Below are 23,679 nucleotides of genomic sequence, written 5' to 3'. Positions count from 1 at the left end.
GTAATGGTGGAGGATTAGGTAATGGTGGAGGATTAGGTAATGGTGGAGGATTAGGTAATGGTGGAGGATTAGGTAATGGTGGAGGATTAGGTAATGGTGGATGTTTGACAAGTGGTGATGACTTGATGTGATTTTAATCAACAACATAGACAGAAACATCATTTGAATCTGTGGATTAAAGTGATGCTCCAGGGGCCTCATCAATTATCCGTAGGCACAAATCTGAACTCGTTTATCAAAACAGATTGGACAAGAATTCAGCCTGGTTGGGCCTTTTTTAAATGTATTTTTAATGTAATGTTTGTTTAAGGTTAAGAAGGTCAGTTAAGAACAAACTGTTATTTACAATGACGGCCTACCCCGGCCAAACCCTCCCCTAACCCGGAAGACGCTGTGCCAATTGTGCGCCGCCCTTTGGTACTCCCGATCACAGCCGGTTGTGATACAGCCCGTGACCGAACCAGGGTCTGTAGTGACACCTCTAGCACTGAGATGCAGTGTCTTAGACCCCTGCTCCACTCTGGAGCCCCCCACATAGCACTGAGATGCAGTGTCTTAGACCCCTGCTCCACTCTGGAGCCCCCCACATAGCACTGAGATGCAGTGTCTTAGACCCCTGCTCCACTCTGGAGTCCCCCACATAGCACTGAGATGCAGTGTCTTAGACCCCTGCTCCACTCTGGAGACCCCACGTAGCACTGAGATGCAGTGTCTTAGACCCCTGCTCCACTCTGGAGCCCCCCACATAGCACTGAGATGCAGTGTCTTAGACCCCTGCTCCACTCTGGAGCCCCCCATATAGCACTGAGATGCAGTGTCTTAGACCCCTGCTCCACTCTGGAGCCCCCCACATAGCACTGAGATGCAGTGTTTTAGACCCCTGCTCCACTCTGGAGCCCCCCACATAGCACTGAGATGCAGTGTCTTAGACCCCTGATCCACTCAGGAGCCCCCCACATAGCACTGAGATGCAGTATCATAGACCCCTGCTCCACTCTGGAGCCCCCCACATAGCACTGAGATGCAGTGTCTTAGACTCCTGATCCACTCAGGAGCCCCCCACATAGCACTGAGATGCAGTGTCTTAGACCCCTACTCCACTCTGTAGCCCCCCACATAGCACTGAGATGCAGTGTCTTAGACCCCTGCTCCACTCTGGAGCCCCCCACATAGCACTGAGATGCAGTGTCTTAGACCCCTGCTCCACTCTGGAGCCCCTCACATAGCACTGAGATGCAGTGTCTTAGACCCCTGATCCACTCAGAAGCCCACTGTCCTAAAGATAAGTAGACAGCAATAAATCACTCCTTTGTGCTGTGAGTGAAGAGCAGCTGTGGAAAATTACCAATGATATTGTACATGGAGCACTATTCAACTCAAACATTTAGATGGCATTAGACATTACGTGTGGAGTAATTCAATAATTTATCGATTTAATTGTATTTCCATTGTGAATTAATGCCACATATCTTGACAGGCTGTATCATATAATTTGACCACATCCGTGAATTTGTTACAATAATAATCCATATAAAGTAATTAGTTAAATTAGAGGTACAGTGGGGCAAAAAAGTATTTAGTCAGCCACCAATTGTGCAAGTTCTCCCACTTAAAAAGATGAGAGAGGCCTGTAATTTCAACTATGACAGACAAAATGAGGGAAAAAAAATTCCAGAAAATCACATTGTAGGATTTTTAATGAATATATTTGCAAATTATGGTGGAAAATAAGTATTTGGTCAATAACAAAAGTTTATCTCAATACCGTGTTATATACCCTTTGTTGGCAATGACAGAAGTCAAACGTTTTCTGTAAGTCTTCACAAGGTTTTCACACACTGTTGCTGGTATTGTATTACTTTACTGTATTATAGTCTCCTACCATAGTGATTAGATAATTTGTTGCAGAGAGACGGAGAGACAGACTGGTGCGTGGGGCTGCCACAGGACCCACCAGGCTGGGGAGACCTTCAGGATGCCTGAATGCCTGGTGCGTGGAGGAGGCACCGGATGGACCGGGCTGTGGGGGAGCACTGGAGCCCTGGTGCACAGCCTTGGCACCACTCCTCTAGGCTTGATGACCCCTTTAGCCCAGACCCTCCAGAGTGCATGCACAGGTTGAACCGGGCTGTGGGTGAGCACTGGAGATCTGGTGCAGACCACTCCACTTCTCCCTTAGGCTCAATACCCACATTCGCCCGGCACGGGCGGAGCGCAGGCATAGGACACACTGCACCCTCCCAGCGCCCCAGAGACACAGCACGCAGCGCCGGCGCAGGATACCCTGGGCCGAAACGACGTACTGGAGACCAAACACGCAGGGCTGGCACAACACACGCCCTTGCTGGATGCCTACTCTGGCATGGCATTTGCGTGGTGCTGGCCTATAGCCTGCCGGGCTATGAGCGCGTACTGGCAACACCGTGTGCTTGACAGTATGCAACCCCAAAACATATTTTTGGGGCTGCCTCTCGTGCCTGTCGCACTGCCGTGCTACCTCCTCATATCGCCACCGCTCAGCTTTTGCTGCCTCCAGCTCTGCCTTGGGGTGGCGATATTCCCCAGCCTGCGCCCAGGGTTCCGTTCTGTCCAAAATCCCCTCCCATGTCCAGGTGTCCAGAACCCTCTGCTCCTGGTTACCACGCTGCTTGGTCTGGTTGTGGTGGGAGATTCTGTAACTGCTGACTAGGTGCGTGAGGGAAGAATCAGGCGCAGAGAGTTCCACAGGGAGAAGTGCACTTTAATATGGCACCAAAAGCAATGCCCAAAACACAGGGCGGAAAAAATATGGACCAACCCAAAACACAGGGTACCAGGTCCGGAGCACGAACACACCTAACACGTAACACAAGAATAGAAAAAAGAACATAGACTACCCACCCCAACTCACGCCCTGACCAAACTGACACAAAGACATAAATGAAGGAACTAAGATCAGAACGTGACAGTTGCATCATAATTACCTTTAATTGAAAAACACTCCCCAGCATTTCCATAGCAATTGACATTTCACATGTTCATGAAAGAGACTTTACTCTAGAGACGGCTTCACTACAGTACAAATGTATTCCGTACACTGTTATTATTCCCCAATGCCCCTATTCTGATATCTTCCCCTTGCTTGTTGTAAACCTATAGAAACTTGTAGACAAATATATACAAAAATAAAACATTAAATTATAAAACAGTTATCGACAATAGAAAAAAGAGAGAGAGTGAGAGAAGAGAGCGAGATCAGGTGTGTGTGTGTGTGTGTGTGTGTGTGTGTGTGTGTGTGTCCGTATGTGTAAGCATACATGTAGGTGAGTACATGTGTGTTCATTTCCACTTCATAATGTTCAGATATTTTAAACTTCCCATACCTTATTTTTTAAAAACCTAAAGTCCCTGTATAATTTAGTACAGCCACGGTGTTATGGAGCTGTCTCAGAATAGCTGTCCATCTATAAAGAGTTTGTCTACAATGATAAAGGCACGCCTACCATCCTTCCTTTCTTGTCTTTGTACCGGATACAGACTCTTATGACGTTCATTTATGTCCTTTGGAAATTGGTCATTGAGACTGAATTTGGTCCCTTGAAGCTCCCTTCCCCTGCTTTTGATCAGCTCCTTTTGTTGGTAGTGTTCAAATTTTGCGATGATCGGTCGGGGACCCTTGGTCTTGTAGCTCTGAGCGCCAAGTCTATGTTCTCGGTGGAAAGCCACCTTGTTTACAGTCTCTATAGGACGTTTCAAGGCAGATTGCATGAATTCTCTGATCGCGCCCTCTGGATTATTGGACGCGTCCTCAGGAATACCATAAAAAAATAGATTTTCACGCATGCTACGACTTTGTATGTCTAGTAGCGTCTCCTTCATCACCCTGTGTTCCCTGAGTAGACAATCCATGTTGGAATTGTGTATTTTTACCTTGGCTGTGAGTGTCTTGTTTTCTCTTTGGAGGTTGAGAATTTCACTCTGGCTGGATTTGTTTTCAAATTCTTTGTGGTTCTGTATAATCTAATCTGAGGGAAATATGTGTCTCTATGGTCTTACATTTGGCAGGAGGTTAGGAAGTGCAGCTCAGTTTCCACCTTATTTTGTGGGCAGTGTGCACATCTTCTCGAGAGGCAGGTCTGCCTACGGTGACCTTTCTCAATGTCTGTACATAGGTTTCCCCACCCTCCCAGTGTACAGTGTGACTCACATGCCAGGAATGTGGTGGGCTGGCCTGAGAACTATTAATATCAGCTTTCCTCGGTCCGCTAAGTTTCCTTCAGCTGCAGCTCAGCCTCTAGACACTACATTTATGATAAAACATTCAAATTAACAACATTCCCCTATTTGGACTTTTCCTTTCCCCCAGATGTTTAGGCCACACCCCAAAATCTGTTATTTGTGTGTGTGGGCGCGAGACAGAGAGAGATTTCCTAATCAGATCAACAGGCAGTGTTGATGACTGCACAGTGTGGCTTTCCAACATTACAGTAATGTGGAGTAGATGTCTTGACATTTCTCATGAGATATTTCAGTGACAGAGGAATTTTGATTAGCTTCCAATGTGGATATTAAAACAAGTCTTTGCCATGTATAACACCGCTAGAGCGAATTCAATCCCCACTTTGACAAGAGGATAGTTATTTGGTTATGCACATTACAGACAGTTAAACACTATTATCAAAAGTATTTAGTTGCTTTAAAGTAGTTAATGATGGAAAATGTATTTTCACAACAACAACAAAAAACATGCTACGTGACATTCCCACTGAACCCTAAAAGTCACTGCTTAACACTGGAACACTGCTGTCAAGACTACAGCATAGGAGGACCAGGATGGACCCAAACAACAGCCCACTAAACAGGGGTCTACAGCTACTTCACTTGATGCATACATGGGGAATTCCTCACTAGGACGCCCCGTGAAGGATGAAACGTATGGAAACTACCTAGGATAGACAGTATTTCACATTTTCCTTTCTCAGAAATACAACGTTTTTTTGTGTCTGCCTGTAGGAGGCTCGAATGCACAGTTTGTCCCAGTTTGTACTAGGTAGAGCTGGGTAGTTTGGCCGAGCGGTCTAAGGTGCTGGATTAAGGCTCCAGTCTCTATGGAGGGTTTATATCCCACTGCTGCCATCTTTATCAAGCATTTTGCTACACTCGCATTAACATCTGCTAACCATGTGTATGTGACAAATACAATTTGGTTGATTTGAATTAGAACGAAGAAGTTACTTTAGCAACAGCGCTGTTTTACGACAGTTGCTTAACGTATTCCAGGCGGTAAGTGTCGTACATTTAGCAGAATCCCCATGGTGTCTGTATTGAAAGAGACCGCGGGGCTATATGCAACAAGAAAAATCCAAACAAATGTGGAGAAATTTTGAACAAGCTCAATCTTATGTGGTATCCCAGGAGGTCTACCCGGGGGATGGTAATAGAGGGGAGGTATGTGAGGCGACGTTAGCTCCCTCTGCTGGGGATACGGGAGCTGGACACCCCGACACGGACAGCTCTAAGTGGAGGTAATTAGAGGAAAGGGCGAACCAGCCGTGGAGGCCAAATAAAAGGAGCAAGGTGGCACACTTCGAGAGGAAACGGGGAGAGAGACGGACACCAGTTAAGAGAGAGAAGGGAGAGAGACGGACACCAGTTAAGAGAGAGAAGGGAGAGAGACGGACACCAGTCGAGAGAGAAGGAAGACAGAGCAAAACCTAAGTTGTTTCTTTGATATATACATATTTTCTGTCTTAGTAAAGTCGTTTTTACGGACTAAAGCCTCCCTGTCTCTGTGTCAATCTCAACCCAACACCCCACGTTTTTTTCAGTTTTTTTTATTTCACCTTTATTTAACCAGGTAGGCTAGTTGAGAACACATTCTTATTTGCAAGTGCGACCTGGGCAAGATAAAGCAAAGCAGTGTGCAAGTAGAGCTACTGTTGTGCAAAAGAGCAGAAAAGTAAATAAGATAAAAACAGTATGGGGATGAGGTAGGTAGATTGGGTGGGCTATTTACAGATGGACTATGTACAGCTGCAGTGATCGGTTAGCTGCTCAGATAGTTGATGTTTAAAGTTGGTGAGGGAAATAAAAGTCTCCAACTTCAACGATTTTTGCAATTCGTTCCAGTCACTGGCAGCATAGATATGGAAGGAAAGGCGGCCAAATGAGGTGTCGGCTTTGGGGATGACCAGTGAGATATACCTGCTGGAACGTGTTTACCACAGCTATTACAATATTTGGTTAATTAACCCTCAATTAAATGGTCTGTTTGTTGTGAATTTGTTCGATAGCCAGCTAGCTAAACTAACGTCAACCAACTTGTTTTCAAAGATTAGCCAGGACAATTGTATATTCCTAAAACAGATTGAAAAGTATATGCTTCTTCGATGAGGTTTATTGGCAGTTGGCATCCAATATATGTTGCATTACCGCCACCTACTAGACTGGAGTACAACTCCCTAATACTTCGCTTGGAAAAAAATACATGTTTTAATTAGCCTTTATTTAACTTGGCAAGTCAGTTGAGAACAAATTCTTATTTACAATGACAGCCTAGGAACAGTGGGTTAACTGCCTTGTTCAGGGGCAGAATTACATATTTTTTACATTGTCAGCCCAGGGAATTGATCTTGCGGTTACGGGCCCAACGCTCTAATCACTAGGCTACCTGCCGACCCAAACACCTTGCCATCTAGCACTACACTCACACAAAAAAATATACACTGCTCAAAAAAATAAAGGAAACGCTTAAACAACACAATGTAACTCCAGGTCAATCACACTTCTGTGAAATCAAACTGTCCACTTAGGAAGCAACACTGATTGACAATAAATTTCACATACTGTTGTGCAAATGGAATAGACAACAGGTGGAAATTATAGGCAATTAGCAAGACACCCCCAATAAAGGAGTGGTTCTGCAGGTGGTGACCACAGACCACTTCAGTTCCTATGCTTCCTGGCTGATGTTTTGGTCACTTTTGAATGCTGGCGGTGCTTTCACTCTAGTGGTAGCATGAGACGGAGTCTACAACCCACACAAGTGGCTCAGGTAGTGCAGCTCATCCAGGATGAGACATCAATGCGAGCTGTGGCAAGAAGGTTTGCTGTGTCTGTCAGTGTAGTGTCCAGAGCATGGAGGCGCAACCCGGATAGAGGCCAGTAAATCAGGAGACGTGGAGGAGGCCTTAGGAGGGCAACAACCCAGCAGCAGGACCACTACCTCCGCCTTTGTGCAAGGAGGAGCAGGAGGAGCACTGCCAGAGCCCTACAAAATGACCTCCAGCAGGCCACAAATGTGCATATGTCTGCTCAAACGGTCAGAAACAGACTCCATGAGGGTGGTATGAGGGCCCGACATCCACAGGTGGGGGTTGTGCTTACAGCCCAACACCATGCAGGACGTTTGGCATTTGCCAGAGAACACCAAGATTGGCAAATTCGACACTGGCGCACTGTGCTCTTCACAGATGAAAGCAGGTTCACACTGAGCACATGTGACGTCTGGAGACGCTGTGGAGAACGTTCTGCTGCCTGCAACATCCTCCAGCATGACCGGTTTGGCGGTGGGTCAGTCATGGTGTGGGGTGGCATTTTTTGGGGGGGCCGCACAGCCCTCCATGTGCTCGCCAGAGGTAGCCTGACTGTCATTAGGTATCGAGATGAGATCCTCAGACCCCTTGTGAAACCATATGCTGGGGCGGTTGGCCCTGGGTTCCTCCTAATGCAAGACAATGCTAGACCTCATGTGGCTGGAGTGTGTCAGCAGTTCCTGCAAGAGGAAGGCATTGATGCTATGGACTGGCCCGCCCGTTCCCCAGACCTGAATCAATTTGAGCACATCTGGGACATCATGTCTCGCTCCATCCACCAACACCACGTTGCACCACAGACTGTCCAGGAGTTGGCGGATGCTTTAGTCCAGGTCTGGGAGGAGATCCCTCAGGAGACCATCCGCCACCTTATCAGGAGCATGCCCAGGCGTTGTAGCGAGGTCATACAGGCACGTGGAGGCCACACACACTACTGAGCCTCATTTTGACTTGTTTTTTAAGGACATTACATCAAAGTTGGATCAGCCTGTAGTGAGGTTTTCCACTTTAATTTTGAGTGTGACTCCAAATCCAGACTTCCATGGGTTGATAAATTTCATTTCCATTGACAAATTTTGTGTGATTTTGTTGTCAGCACATTCAACTATGTAAAGAAAAAAGTATTTAATAAGAATATTTCATTCATTCAGATCAAGGATGTGTTATTTTTACTGTTCCCTTAATTTTTTGGAGCAGTGTATAAAAAAATAACACCACCCTACTCCACTATTTAAATATATTGAGTCCTACCTCAGGCCAACAACCTGAAAGGATGTGACACCACCACTTAACACACCCTGTAACTCTTCTGATGTCAAGTCTCACACACCTGCCACCACAACCTACATTTTCTGTGATTTACATTCCACCCCTGCAGTACAGTTGATAACATTGATAAAAATCCAATCCTACTGAAACCTATCACTTGTTGGCCTATCCTTCTGTATATTATTTAAGATAATTTCAAAATAATATTTAAATTCTATCAGTAAATATAAAAACAAAAAAGCAATAAGCACCATGAAAGTTTGACAAATTGAAAATGTATCTCAATATGTAATACCCCTGTTAGATTTGTGTACTCTTGTTTGTATATTTCTGTTTTTGAATTTGTGTCCATAATAATAATAAAAATATATATTTTAAAAGTTTCGAATGAGGTATGTAGTACCTGCAGAAGGCCACATGGATGGGAAAGAGAGCTCTAAACCCATACTGTTTTTTGTTGTTGCCTTAAACCCTAAACCTACGTATGACCTATTTTAACCCTAACCCCTAACCCTAGGTGTAACTTATTTTAGCCTTAACCCTAACCCCTAATACTAGGGTAGGGTAGCCTAAAATACTTTTAGAAACTATTTTAGTAATAATATTATCTTAGTAAATACCATTGTAGTTGGGTTGGCGCCCCCCCTTGGGTTGTGCCGTGGTGGAGATCTTTGTGGGCTATACTCAGCCTTATCTCAGGATGGTAAGTTGGTGGTTGAAGATATCCCTCTAGTGGTGTGGGGGCTGTGCTTTGGCAAAGTGGGTGGGGTTATATCCTTCCTGTTTGGCCCTGTCCGGAGGTGTCCTCGGATGGGGCCACAGTGTCTCCTGACTCCTCCTGTCTCAGCCTCCAGTATTTATGCTGCAGTAGTTTATGTGTCGGGGGGCTAGGGTCAGTTTGTTATATCTGGAGTACTTCTCCTGTCCTATCCGGTGTCCTTTGTGAATTTAAGTATGCCCTCAACTAATTCTCTCTTTCTCTCTTTCTTTCTCTCTCTCTCGGAGGACCTAAGCCCTAGGACCATGCCTCAGGACTACCTGACATCATGACTCCTTGCTGTCCCCAGTCCACCTGGCCGTGCTGCTGCTCCAGTTTCAACTGTTCTGCCTGTGATTATTATTATTTGACCATGCTGGTCAATTATGAACATTTGAACATCTTGGCCATGTTCTGTTATAATCTCCACCCGGCACAGCCAGAAGAGGACTGGCCACCCCACATAGCCTGGTTCCTCTCTAGGTTTCTTCCTAGGTTTTGGCCTTTCTAGGGAGTTTTTCCTAGCCACCCTGCTTCTACACCTGCATTGCTTGCTGTTTGGGGTTTTAGGCTGGGTTTCTGTACAGCACTTTGAGATATCAGCTGATGTACGAAGGGCTATATAAATAAATTTGATTTGATTAGTACTAAATAGAATTTAGATCATATATATTTTTTTTTATCAAACCTAAATAAGCATTTCGTTTTTTATTATTAGCTATTTTATGAAATGTATTATTGCAAGGCAGAACACTTGATAAACAAGCCACAATTGACGTTTTATTTTTCAGATGTGGTTTGAACTGGGTGTGACCTAGTAACCTCTGTGTGAAAGTCCAGCAACTGGGATAAGTGGGGCAGACTAATTTCAGGAATTCATAGGTTTTAGACTAATCTCAGGATTTCATATGAAAAATACACTCTTTCTCAGCTGCCTATTCAATGTTTCTATGTGAAGTAATCATTTTTAATTGCTAAATATTTCCAATAGATGGAAGCATAAGACCATGAAGCATCAGTTATAGGCTGTAGTAGCAATATGATTGACATAAAATACCAAGGACTATATGTCCCATGATTTTCTGAAATGGTAACTCATTACTTTATATATCTTGTATTAGGCCTGTGTTGCTTTTGGGAGAGCAAAAATAATAACTATCGCAAGTATTGAACCCCAGCCAAGTAATCTCTAGTCAGGTGCATTGACTTCAACCCAACATGCATTATATATTAGCTTTAACATCTGATATAGTTCAATAAAGGTTAAGTAAATATGACAGGATGAGCACACATCCTCGGAATAGAAAAGACAAGCATGCAGCTTCCACAACCTGACAATAAATTACATCACACAATTCTCACGGTTAACAAATTGACCTCAGTTTGATCAAATTGATCAAAAGGTAAATGAGGCAGAGAGAAACCAGTCTGAACCTGAGGCTCCACGGAATTCTAGAGCAGGTGGGTGAGGACATTGTTGTTGACGTTGTTGTTGACGTTGTTGACATCTGTGGAGCTGTCATTCCTGAATCAAAAGCCAAACTTCAGGAAAATGTGGACATCGTTCATTGTTTGGGAAGAGTCAAGGATCAAGACGAGTCCGAGGACAACCATCATCCAGTTCACCAACAGATCTACACAGGATCTTCTCTAGAGGTGAGGAAAGAACTGTGAGTTCCTCATCAAGCGAAAATGTAAGTTCACTGAGGATCTGTAGACAGTCAGAACCTGTGGCCGATGGTGGCTGCAGTTTGAAATGCAGGGAAAATAGCGTTCTTTGTCGTTGCAAGAGGGATCATTGATGGGAAAGAAATGTGACCAAATCAGAACATTTGAGAGAGATCCAGTCTAACTCAAACAGAACTGGTAGGCCTAAATACTGCCTAATTGCCAGGTGAAACGCAGCCTTTTATTGTAAAGAATTTACAAAAACACTTTGAATGAGAAAGGCTGACCTGAACTGGTAAACTAAACACTAACTATGGGTGAATATTTGCTTATTGTAAGGCATACAAAAGCATGCATACAAAAGCATGAAAAACATTTTCCAACCAAACAGATGCATCACGAAAGTCAGAAATAGCGATAAAATAAATCGTTTACCTTTGAAGATCTTCATCTTTTTGCAATCCCAAAGGTCTCAGTTACACAATGAATGATTGTTTAGTTCGATAAAGTCCTTCTTTATATCCCAAAAATGTATATTTATTTAGCGCGTTTGATTCAGAAATATACCGGTTCCAACTCGCCCAACATGACTACAAAGGATCTAATCTAAGTTACCTGTAGACTTGGTCCAAACATTTCAAACAACGTTTCTAATCCAACCTCAGGTACCCTAAAATGTAAATCATCGATAAAATTTAAGACTGAATAAACTATTTACTGGAGAAAAACAACTCAGAGCGCACCTTCATTCACGCGCACGAAAAGACTGGAGGTCACCTGAGTGACACTTAGAAAGAGTAAGACTACTTCTTCGTTTTTCAAAAAAAAACATAGAACAATTTCTAAAGGCTGTTGACATCTAGTGCAAGCCATAGGAACTGCAATCTGGGTCCTAATAATTTGGCTTCCCCATAGAAAAGCATTGGAAAATCCAATGGCCTCAAAACCTTTTTTTCCTGTTGTTACACGTGGTCTGCTATTGCGAGGATGATCAGCTGTCCGTCCTGTCTCCCTGTAGCACTGTCTTAGGTGTCTCACAGTATGGACATTGTACTTTATTGCCCTGGCTACATCTGCAGTCCTCATGCCTCCTTGCAGCATGCCTAAGGCATGTTCACACAGATGAGCAGGGACCCTGGGCATCTTTCTTTTGGTGTTTTTCAGAGTCAGTAGAAAGGCCTCATTAGTGTCCTAAGTTTTCATAACTGTGACCTTAATTGTCTACCGTCTGTAAGCTGTTAGTGTCTTATCGACCGTTCCACAGGTGCATGTTCATTAATTGTTTATGGGTCATTGAACAAGCATGGGAAAACAGAATTTAAACCCTTTACAATGAAGATCTGTGAAGTTATTTGGATTTTTACAAATTATCTTTGAAAGACAGGGTCCTGAAAAAGGGATATTTATTTTCTTTCTTTTTTTTGCTGAGTTTATATGTAATAATGTCCGTATTGGACATGATAGACTACAATGAGCACATTATGGAAGATATCTTTATTTTATTTGTAGACCTTTGGTCAATATTTTCAAAGTGTAATTAAGACACTTCATAATAGTAACAGCTCTGTTAAATTTTCCCATGGAAAGAGATTTGATATTAGCCTTAGAAATAAACAAGGATGCCCAATATCTCCTTGTTTTTATTGGTCACAAGTTATGGCACATCATATCAATACGGATAATTTTTGGGGTGTTATGGCACTTCATATCAATATAAAAAAAACTCTAGATATATAAGTTATATCGATAACAGTCACTTATTAATCATTACCTCAACCTTCTTTGATCCGCAAAAACCCCAGCTTTACTGATCATTCCGTACCACACAAATTGGTTTTAATATTTATTTACCAGCTAACTAAATAGCACAGAATACACACTTACATGAGACAAAGGTCCCTAGTGGACTGACAGATGACTGCTTGTTTACCAAAAAAGGGGTATAGAGAGGGAGACAAAGATCACTTATCGTACATTTGGAAACTACGCTCACAGTAACCATTTACTTTCCACAAAAACCACTGCCTGTTTGGACTAAGAAGTCATGAATGTATTTATGTGTTTGAATGCAGTCGTTCATCATCTATCTCTGTTGAAACCATGCCTTCTTGAAAGGGGGTTGTCCACCAGAGGTCACAATGCCCTCCTTAAATGTTCGGTCATCGATAGTTTCTTTGTTCAGAACTTGTTCTTAGCTCGTGTGGATAGTCAGTCAAAAGTTTGAACAACTTTACATGCACAGCTGCAGCCTGGCAATGTTCGGGTCTAGTCTGGTGAGTTCATCTTCTTCACCTCGTATTGAGGTTAAGTTCTAACCATTTCAAACACGTGTACCACGGTCTCATGTCTTTCTGGTCTGATGCTAATTTCTCTTCCAATCCTTTATGCACTCTGTGTAAAAGGGGCATTCCATCATCCTGACATGATCTCTGAGCTCCCTCGGGGCAAGGCTACTTACTGGTGCAAAGTATCACTAAATCTATGTTCTTAACAAAAATACGTTCATGTTTCATGTCTCACCACAACATATAAGATGAAAACCTGACATATACAGTGTGTATACTTTTCAAGTTACAGTATTTTCGTTATACCATTTTTAAAGACATCACAAAATAGACATTAGCTTTCCATAGACCATCTCTCATCATTCCCCATGTTCTGATGTTAGGAATATTGTTCCAGTGTTCACCTTTTGGATGTTAGAGTTTTGCGAGGGCAAAAGTGTCTGTGAACAAACTCATTCCTTTGGTTGATACTAAAGAGAGAGAGTCTCTGCTACATAAAATGTACAACCGGGTGTGAGGTGTCAAAAGTCGGCCCAACCCCCCCTCCTCTCTTCTGTGGGTGAGAGAGGGCCTGGTTATTTGTCAATCATTGTCAATCTGATCTGAGCCCTTGGATCCTCAAGTGTAGTCATGACAATACTTATTGACTCAAGACATTTCAGCTTTTCATATATAATTAATTCGTAAAAATGTCGACGAACACTTTGACATTATGGGGTATTGTGTGTAAGCCAGTAACAAATCTAAATGTAATGTTACATTTAGGCAGTAAAACAACAAAATGTGTAAAGTCAAGGTGTGAATACTTTCTGAAGGCACTCTATCCGCAGAGCATCTCAACCTGAGCTTGTTCAATCTAGGGATGAGTTGCCAGAGTCGGTCTACATGCTTCTGCTGCTCTATACAGGGATGAGTTGCCAGAGTCGGTCTACATGCTCCTGCTGCTCCATCCAGGGATGAGTTGCCAGAGTCGGCCTACATGCTCCTGCTGCTCCATCCAGGGATGAGTTGCCAGAGTCGGTCTACATGCTCCTGCTGCTCCATACAGGGATGAGTTGCCAGAGTCGGTCTACATGCTCCTGCTGCTCCATCCAGGGATGAGTTGCCAGAGTCGGCCTACATGCTCCTGCTGCTCCATCCAGGGATGAGTTGCCAGACTCGGCCTACATGCTCCTGCTGCTCCATCTAGGGATGAGTTGACAGAGTTGGCCGACATGCTCCTGCTGCTCCATCCAGGGATGAGTTGCCAGAGTCGGTCTACATGCTCCTGCTGCTCCCTCCAGGGATGAGTTGCCAGAGTCGGCCTACATGCTCCTGCTGCTCCATCCAGGGATGAGTTGCCAGAGTCGGTCTACATGCTCCTGCTGCTCCATCCAGGGATGAGTTGCCAGAGTCGGCCTACATGCTCCTGCTGCTCCATCCAGGGATGAGTTGCCAGAGTCGGCGTACATGCTCCAGCTGCTGGGTCTGCACCTAATCTTTCTGCTGTCCCAGAACCGTGTGTCAGTTCCAAACAGAGCTGGAGAGGCTGACAATGCTACCTTATATAATGTTACTTACCCTACATTATTCATCTCATATGCATACGTATATACTGTACTCTATATCATCGACTGTATCCTTATGTAATACATGTATCACTAGCCACTTTAAACTATGCCACTTTGTTTACATACTCATCTCATTTGTACATACTGTACTCGATACCATCTACTGTATCTTGCCTATGCTGCTCTGTACCATCACTCATTCATATATCCTTATGTACATATTCTTTATCCCCTTACACTGTGTACAAGACAGTAGTTTTGGAATTGTTAGTTAGATTACTTGTTATTACTGCATTGTCGGAACTAGAAGCACAAGCATTTCGCTACACTCGCATTAACATCTGCTAACCATGTGTATGTGACAAATAAAATTTGATTTGATTTGATTTGATTTGACTGCTAAAGACATCCAGATCAACATCTCCTTAGAGCAGGTGACCTATGCTGCTTCAGACATGTACCCTCATCCTCTCCCCAAGAGTCATATTCTGGCTTTCATTGACTTCTAGTTCAATGTTTTAACTGGGTCGTTCGACCTCAAAAACACAAGAGAGAGGATTTTGACACTCATCTCAGATTGTATGGAAATTGTTTTCTGTTAGAAATAGATAAGAACAGCATTCCACCAACAATTATTTTGTTGATATATAATTTGATCTATGAGAAGTGAAGCTAATTGATTGCGCCCAAATTGACCTTTTTAATTTAAAGATTCACATAGTATTCAACAATTATAGTACCCAACATCCGACTTAAGACCAAACTTCTTCCCACCATTGACTAAGACATGTGGAATCCAATACAATGGTCAAAAGCCACCCACAGAACCCCTCCCCCAAACCCCACACTAATCTCTCACCAACAACCAGTATACAGTATCAGTTCTCTGTCTGACTAGTATGGAGCTCCATAACAAACCCCAGGAAGAGTAGCTGCTGCCTTGGCAGGAACTAATGGGGATCCATAATAAACCACAGGAAGAGTAGTTGCTGCCTTGGCAGGTACTAATGGGGATCCATAATAAACCCCAGGAAGAGTAGCTGCTGCCTTGGCAGGAACTAATGGGGATCCATAATAAACCCCAGGAAGAGTAGCTGCTGCCTTGGCAGGAACTAATGGGGATCCATAATAAACCCCAGGAAGAGTAGCTGCTGCCTTGGCAGGAACTAATGGGGATCCATAATAAACCCCAGGAAGAGTAGCTGCTGCCTTGGCAGGAACTAATGGGGATCCATAATAAACCCCAGGAAGAGTAGCTGCTGCCTTGGCAGGAACTAATGGGGATCAATAATAAACCCCAGGAAGAGTAGCTGCTGCCTTGGCAGGAACTAATGGGGATCCTTAATAAATACATAAATACATGTTAAGGAGTCCACTTTCCTATGCACAACAACACAACTAGAGATTTGATGCAGGTATTTTCTTTGCAACATGTATTGTCATTGACTAGAAGAACATATAATTGTATGACCTATACGTCTGTACCTGCATTTTTGTACCCCCCTAGTACTAGATAGCTAGCTAGATGGGGCAGTCCAGTCCCAGAGGCAGTCCATTCTGTATGCCTTCTTGACTTTGATACAATGTGTCGTCACTGACTCGTTATGCATTTGTGCACGCACAATGGTAGCTAACTTAGCTAGCTCATCAACCAGTATTTTCTTTGCTTTTTCTGCACGATGGCACTTAACGCCTTGACTCTGAGTGAGCTCAGTGAGCTCATTTAGCTAGCTGTTAGCCAGCAGGGTTGCATTGGTTTCCATTGGACTGGCGCTTGCTGCTCTATCCAGCCAGGTAACTAGCTAATGAGAGCTGATTATTATGTAGCAGCATATTCTGACGAGTCGCTAGCATGTTAACATAAGCTAGCTAGCTAATGTCGATATACCGAAGTCACTGGTCCGCAACATCAAGCAAATTGTACAGAACTAAATCATGTTTTGACTTTGTAGTGGCGCTTCATTTTTTTGGTTTGTGTGCGTTTTCCCTAGTGACATTGAGAATGTCATCTTTTTGGCATTTAATCCGGTTTTGGCATGAGAAAAATGACAGAAATTAATTTCCACACATGTATTCAGAGCCTCAGAAATAAGAGATCAGGTCACGGATTAGGAGACTCTACCTTCTACTGTAATGACCCATATGTATATCGCTTCTTTGCTTGTTCTTTCTCTTTGTCTTTGTGGAACCATGGCAATTCCAGCTGGCTTGTAGAATGCCTTTTTAACTTTTCATTATCTTCATGTCAGTACCTGATGGAAGGAAGTTACAACAAAGTGTGCCGGGCCAAAGGTGATGTAACAGGGTTATATTGGTGATTCCCCTTGCCACTTTATTGTTAAGCCAATGGGTTTTTGGTTTGAGTTTGTCTTGCCTTCACCTACTCAGCATGGCATCTTATTGGCTGGTTTGCGTAGCTTGCTTATGAGGGGGGGATGTTCCAGTTAGAATCGTCCCAGTGAACAAGCACCAAACCAGCGGTAAGTTGTTGGTTGCAAAGCACTCTACATCAAAAGTGATTTTTACACTTTCAAGTGATGATTTAAATGTACAATTTATATCAAATTGTAAATGTTATTCGAACATCACACATAAGATGCAGCGGTTTTTGGAGAATATTTGTTGTGCATTTTGTTGTAAAGAATTCCCGCCAGTACTAGCTAGCAACTTACTGTGTCTGGTGGGGGGGTTCATATATTTTGTACAGTGCGTGAGTGCAGAGTTGGATGGTGAGCCGTGCATTGCATGACGTGCAATTTTGTGCTGCTCCTATCAGGTACATTGTTAAATATATTATATTGTACATTGTAATTGTATTATTTTGGTAACTAGCCCAGTGAACAAGCACCAAACCAGCGTGAGTGAGTGCAGAGTTGGATGGTGAGCCGTGCATTGCATGACGTGCAATTTTGTGCTGTTCCAATCAGAATAAATCTACATGACTGGTGGTACATGTTGGAGTTCCGTGTCGATGACTGATTGTACACAACGCAAGAAGAGTACTGTTACAGTAACATCCCCGCTGAGAGCTACACCTTCTTCATAGATATTCTGCTAAGCAGAATGATTTCTGACATTGGATGAATTGATATTGTCTGGAAATGGCAGATGCATGGATTCATTGAGTCATCCTTGTGGTCCAGCAATGGCATGGTGTGATCCTTGTGTGTGTTTTCCAGTGATGATATTTCTGGGTGCATAGAGAAGGCTTATAAACAGATCGATTTCAATGAAGCTACCAGAGTGCTTTTCTTCTCCTGCCCAAACAACATGACAGAGTTTAAAGGTTAGTTAATATCTGCTCTACTCTGTTGTAACCCTACTGAACACTAGCCTGGTCCAAAATCTGTTTGTGCTTGACAAAGGACCATAGGAGTTAGCTTTAAAGAACGGCCGATCCTTAGAACTTGAGTTTAGTCCAGTCTCATCATATTACAGTTGTGTCTGTGTGTTACAGCGAGGCTGGACCCAGAACCTCTCATCGTATTACAGTTGTGTCTGTGTGTTACAGCGAGGCTGGACCCAGAACCTCTCATCGTATTACAGTTGTGTCTGTGTGTTACAGCGAGGCTGGACCCAGAACCTCTCATCGTATTACAGTTGTGTCTGTGTGTTACAGCGAGGCTGGACCCAGAACCTCTCATCGTATTACAGTTGTGTCTGTGTGTTACAGCGAGGCTGGACCCAGAACCTCTCATCGTATTACAGTTGTGTCTGTGTGTTACAGCGAGGCTGGACCCAGAACCTCTCATCGTATTACAGTTGTGTTTGTGTGTTACAGCGAGGCTGGACCCAGAACCTCTCATCGTATTACAGTTGTGTCTGTGTGTTACAGCGAGGCTGGACCCAGAACCTCTCATCCTATTATCAGTTGTGTCTGTGTGTTACAGCGAGGCTGGACCCAGAACCTCTCATCCTATTATCAGTTGTGTCTGTGTGTTACAGCGAGGCTGGACCCAGAACCTCTCATCCTATTATCAGTTGTGTCTGTGTGTTACAGCAAAGCTGGACCCAGAACCTCTCATCGTATTACAGTTGTGTCTGTGTGTTACAGCGAGGCTGGACCCAGAACCTCTCATCGTATTACAGTTGTGTCTGTGTGTTACAGCGAGGCTGGACCCAGAACCTCTCATCTTATTACAGTTGTGTCTGTGTGTTACAGCGAGGCTGGACCCAGAACCTCTCATCATATTACAGTTGTGTCTGTGTGTTACAGCGAGGCTGGACCCAGAACCTCTCATCATATTACAGTTGTGTCTGTGTGTTACAGCGAGGCTGGACCCAGAACCTCTCATCATATTACAGTTGTGTCTGTGTGTTACAGCGAGGCTGGACCCAGAACCTCTCATCATATTACAGTTGTGTCTGTGTGTTACAGCGAGGCTGGACCCAGAACCTCTCATCATATTACAGTTGTGTCTGTGTGTTACAGCGAGGTTGGACCCAGAACCTCTCATCATTTTACAGTTGTGTCTGTGTGTTACAGCGAGGCTGGACCCAGAACCTCTCATCATATTACAGTTGTGTCTGTGTGTTACAGCGAGGCTGGACCCAGAACCTCTCATCATATTACAGTTGTGTATGTGATTTACAGCGGGGCTGGACCCAGAGCCCAGGTGGTTACTACTCATTCAGTAGCCAACAGCAGAGGACAGAGCAAGTCAACTCTCCCTCCACCGAGCTGGCTTCGCAAGTCATAGAGTATGCACGGCATCTGGAGATGATTGTCTAGAGTAACCTACTGCAGAAGTTAGCTATTACACACACACTTGATACCAAACTACACAGTCCTCTTATGTCTCCATACATTGTCACACTTGTAGATTTGACAACACTTTGACAGATTGTTAGACTGGTAGTTTGTCCAACACTTTGTTGTGACAGATTGTCAGACTGGTGGATTTACCAACACTTGGTCGTTCTCTCCCACTCAACCGGCTTCTCACGGCTCCCTGAGAAGAGACATGAGTATTTTAACATCCTCTAGTCTGACTGTGTTAATGCATCTGAGTAACTGAAATAAAGTTGTGGCATCACTTTCCAGCTAAGGTTGGTCTGTTCACAAAAATGCACAAAAATGTGCACAAGTATGAAATGTAAAATATATATATTTTTTAATGATATACTTTCTATATTTCATGTGTCATATGATTTAAAATTTAACATACTAACTATACTGCTCAATTATATTATTTTGTCCTTTCTTTATTTTGAAGATCAGTTTCATGTAGTATAAATATTTGCTAAACACATATCTAGTGACTAGTGCTAGGGAGGTGGCTAGGGTTGCCGTGGTGACCCATGGAGGCTCACCGGAAGTTCCTGCTCAAGTTCAACCTGACAGGAGAGGAAGATAGAGAAAAGACAGGTTTCTCCACTGGGGGACTAGAAATGAAATGATATGAATGGAACAGGTCCTGCTGAGGCTGGCATTGGTGTGAGGGGTCCTGTTGAGGCTGGCGTTGGTGTGAGGGGTCCTGTTGAGGCTGGTGTTGGTGTGAGGGGTCCTGTTGAGGCTGGCGTTGGTGTGAGGGGTCTTGTTGAGGCTGGTGTTGGTGTGAGGGGTCGTGTTGTGGCACTTATTGGTGTGAGGGGTCCTGTTGAGGCTGGTGTTGGTGTGAGGGGTCCTGTTGAGGCTAGCGTTGGTGTGAGGGGTCCTGTTGAGGCTGGCGTTGGTGTGAGGGGTCTTGTTGAGGCTGGTGTTGGTGTGAGGGGTCGTGTTGTGGCACGTATTGGTGTGAGGGGTCCTGTTGAGGCTGGTGTTGGTGTGAGGGGTCCTGTTGAGGCTAGCGTTGGTGTGAGGGGTCCTGTTGAGGCTAGCGTTGGTGTGAGGGGTCCTGTTGAGGCTGGTGTTGGTGTGAGGGGTCCTCTTGAGGCTGGCGTTGGTGTGAGGGGTCCTGTTGAGGCTCGCGTTGGTGTGAGGGGTCCTGTTGAGGCTGGTGTTGGTGTGAGGGGTCCTGTTGAGGCTAGCGTTGGTGTGAGGGGTCCTGTTGAGGCTGGTGTTGGTGTGAGGGGTCATTTTGAGGCTGGCGTTGGTGTGAGGGGTCCTGTTGAGACTGGTGTTGGTGTGAGGGGTCCTGTTGAGGCTGGTGTTTGTGTGAGGGGTTGTGTTGAGGCTGGAGTTGGTGTGAGGGGTCCTGTTGAGGCTAGCGTTGGTGTGAGGGGTCCTGTTGAGGCTGGTGTTGGTGTGAGGGGTCCTGTTGAGGCTAGCGTTGGTGTGAGGGGTCCTGTTGAGGCTGGCGTTGGTGTGAGGGGTCTTGTTGAGGCTGGTGTTGGTGTGAGGGGTCGTGTTGTGGCACGTATTGGTGTGAGGGGTCCTGTTGAGGCTGGTGTTGGTGTGAGGGGTCCTGTTGAGGCTAGCGTTGGTGTGAGGGGTCCTGTTGAGGCTAGCGTTGGTGTGAGGGGTCCTGTTGAGGCTGGTGTTGGTGTGAGGGGTCCTCTTGAGGCTGGTGTTGGTGTGAGGGGTCGTGTTGTGGCACGTATTGGTGTGAGGGGTCCTGTTGAGGCTGGTGTTGGTGTGAGGGGTCCTGTTGAGGCTAGCGTTGGTGTGAGGGGTCCTGTTGAGGCTAGCGTTGGTGTGAGGGGTCCTGTTGAGGCTGGTGTTGGTGTGAGGGGTCCTCTTGAGGCTGGCGTTGGTGTGAGGGGTCCTGTTGAGGCTAGCGTTGGTGTGAGGGGTCCTGTTGAGGCTGGTGTTGGTGTGAGGGGTCCTGTTGAGGCTAGCGTTGGTGTGAGGGGTCCTGTTGAGGCTGGTGTTGGTGTGAGGGGTCATTTTGAGGCTGGCGTTGGTGTGAGGGGTCCTGTTGAGACTGGTGTTGGTGTGAGGGGTCCTGTTGAGGCTGGTGTTGGTGTGAGGGGTCCTGTTGAGGCTAGCGTTGGTGTGAGGGGTCCTGTTGAGGCTAGCGTTGGTGTGAGGGGTCCTGTTGAGGCTGGTGTTGGTGTGAGGGGTCCTGTTGAGGCTAGCGTTGGTGTGAGGGGTCCTGTTGAGGCTGGCGTTGGTGTGAGGGGTCTTGTTGAGGCTGGTGTTGGTGTGAGGGGTCGTGTTGTGGCACGTATTGGTGTGAGGGGTCCTGTTGAGGCTGGTGTTGGTGTGAGGGGTCCTGTTGAGGCTAGCGTTGGTGTGAGGGGTCCTGTTGAGGCTAGCGTTGGTGTGAGGGGTCCTGTTGAGGCTGGTGTTGGTGTGAGGGGTCCTCTTGAGGCTGGTGTTGGTGTGAGGGGTCGTGTTGTGGCACGTATTGGTGTGAGGGGTCCTGTTGAGGCTGGTGTTGGTGTGAGGGGTCCTGTTGAGGCTAGCGTTGGTGTGAGGGGTCCTGTTGAGGCTAGCGTTGGTGTGAGGGGTCCTGTTGAGGCTGGTGTTGGTGTGAGGGGTCCTCTTGAGGCTGGCGTTGGTGTGAGGGGTCCTGTTGAGGCTAGCGTTGGTGTGAGGGGTCCTGTTGAGGTTGGTGTTGGTGTGAGGGGTCCTGTTGAGGCTGGCGTTGGTGTGAGGGGTCGTGTTGAGGCTGGTGTTGGTGTGAGGGGTCCTCTCGAGGCTGGCGTTGGTGTGAGGGGTCCTGTTGAGGCTAGCGTTGGTGTGAGGGGTCCTGTTGAGGCTGGTGTTGGTGTGAGGGGTCCTGTTGAGGCTAGCGTTGGTGTGAGGGGTCCTGTTGAGGCTGGCGTTGGTGTGAGGGGTCCTGTTGAGACTGGTGTTGGTGTGAGGGTTCCTGTTGAGGCTGGTGTTTGTGTGAGGGGTTGTGTTGAGGCTGGAGTTGGTGTGAGGGGTCCTGTTGAGGCTAGCGTTGGTGTGAGGGGTCCTGTTGAGGTTGGTGTTGGTGTGAGGGGTCCTGTTGAGGCTGGCGTTGGTGTGAGGGGTCGTGTTGAGGCTGGTGTTGGTGTGAGGGGTCCTGTTGAGGCTGGCGTTGGTGTGAGGGGTCGTGTTGAGGCTGGTGTTGGTGTGAGGGGTCTTGTTGAGGCTGGCGTTGGTCTGAGGGGTCGTGTTGTGGCACGTATTGGTGTGAGGGGTCCTGTTGAGGCTGGTGTTGGTGTGAGGGGTCGTGTTGAGGCTGGCGTTGGTGTGAGGGGTCCTGTTGAGACTGGTGTTGGTGTGAGGGGTCCTGTTGAGGCTGGTGTTTGTGTGAGGGGTTGTGTTGAGGCTGGAGTTGGTGTGAGGGGTCCTGCTGAGGCTAGCGTTGGTGTGAGGGGTTCTGTTGAGGTTGGTGTTGGTGTGAGGGGTCGTGTTGAGGCTGGCGTTGGTGTGAGGGGTCGTGTTGAGGCTGGTGTTGGTGTGAGGGGTCCTGTTGAGGCTGGCGTTGGTGTGAGGGGTCGTGTTGAGGCTGGTGTTGGTGTGAGGGGTCTTGTTGAGGCTGGCGTTGATCTGAGGGGTCGTGTTGTGGCACGTATTGGTGTGAGGGGTCCTGTTGAGGCTGATGTTGGTGTGAGGGGTCGTGTTGAGGCTGGTGTTGGTGTGAGGGGTCCTGTTGAGGCTGGTGTTGGTATGAAGGTCCGTGTTGAGGCTGGCGTTGGTGTGAGGGGTCCTGTTGAGGCTGGTGTTGGTGTGAGGGGTCCTGTTGAGGCTGGTGTTGGTGTGAGGGGTCGTGTTGAGGCTGGCGTTGATGTGAGGGGTCGTGTTGACGCTGGCGTTGGTGTGAGGGGTCCTGTTGAGGCTGGCGTTGGTGTGAGGGGTCCTGTTGAGGCTGGTGTTGGTGTGAGGGGTCGTGTTGAGGCTGGTGTTGGTGTGAGGGGTCGTGTTGAGGCTGGTGTTGATGTGAGGGGTCCTGTTGAAGTTGGCGTTGGTGCTTTTGCACGTCATGGTGTTGTGATGGGGTTTGAGCTGGGTCTTGAGGTGATGCTCTGAGACCTGTCGTCTCTGCTGCCCCCTTCTGGCTGAGCCCCGGATCTGTATTTGTATTTATTATGGATCCCCATTACTCATCCTGCGGTGCAGCAAAATTAAGGCAGTTTATACAATTTTAAAAAGACTACAATCCATTCACAGATTTCACAACACACTGTGTGCCCTCAGGCCCCTACTCCACCGCATATCTACAGTTCTAAATCCATGTGTGTGTATGTTATCGTGTGTCTTTGCATGTGTCTGTGCCTAT

General features: G+C 45.9%; 1 protein-coding gene and 1 pseudogene across 1 annotated transcript; one reads left to right on the top strand and one right to left on the bottom strand.

Moving 5' to 3' along the window:
* The first annotated feature begins 10,506 nt into the window (after positions 1-10,506).
* Positions 10,507-19,334, top strand: LOC139385810 (26S proteasome non-ATPase regulatory subunit 8-like; annotated as a pseudogene).
* A 548-nt stretch (positions 19,335-19,882) lies between these two features.
* Positions 19,883-23,384, bottom strand: LOC139385809 (mucin-2-like). The gene is made up of 3 exons (XM_071131053.1): positions 21,652-23,384; positions 20,034-21,468; positions 19,883-19,939 (listed from the first exon to the last, which is right to left on the bottom strand). Exons 1-3 carry the CDS (start codon positions 23,382-23,384, stop codon positions 19,883-19,885), a joined length of 3,225 nt encoding a protein of 1,074 aa, XP_070987154.1.
* Between the last annotated feature and the right edge of the window lie 295 nt (positions 23,385-23,679).

The sequence above is a fragment of the Oncorhynchus clarkii genome, chromosome 27 (assembly GCF_045791955.1).
Source record: "Oncorhynchus clarkii lewisi isolate Uvic-CL-2024 chromosome 27, UVic_Ocla_1.0, whole genome shotgun sequence".
In the NCBI taxonomy this organism is placed as follows: Eukaryota; Metazoa; Chordata; class Actinopteri; order Salmoniformes; family Salmonidae; genus Oncorhynchus; species Oncorhynchus clarkii.
The sequence above is the reverse complement of the archived record's forward strand: the minus strand, read 5'-3'. Positions and strand labels throughout refer to the sequence as shown.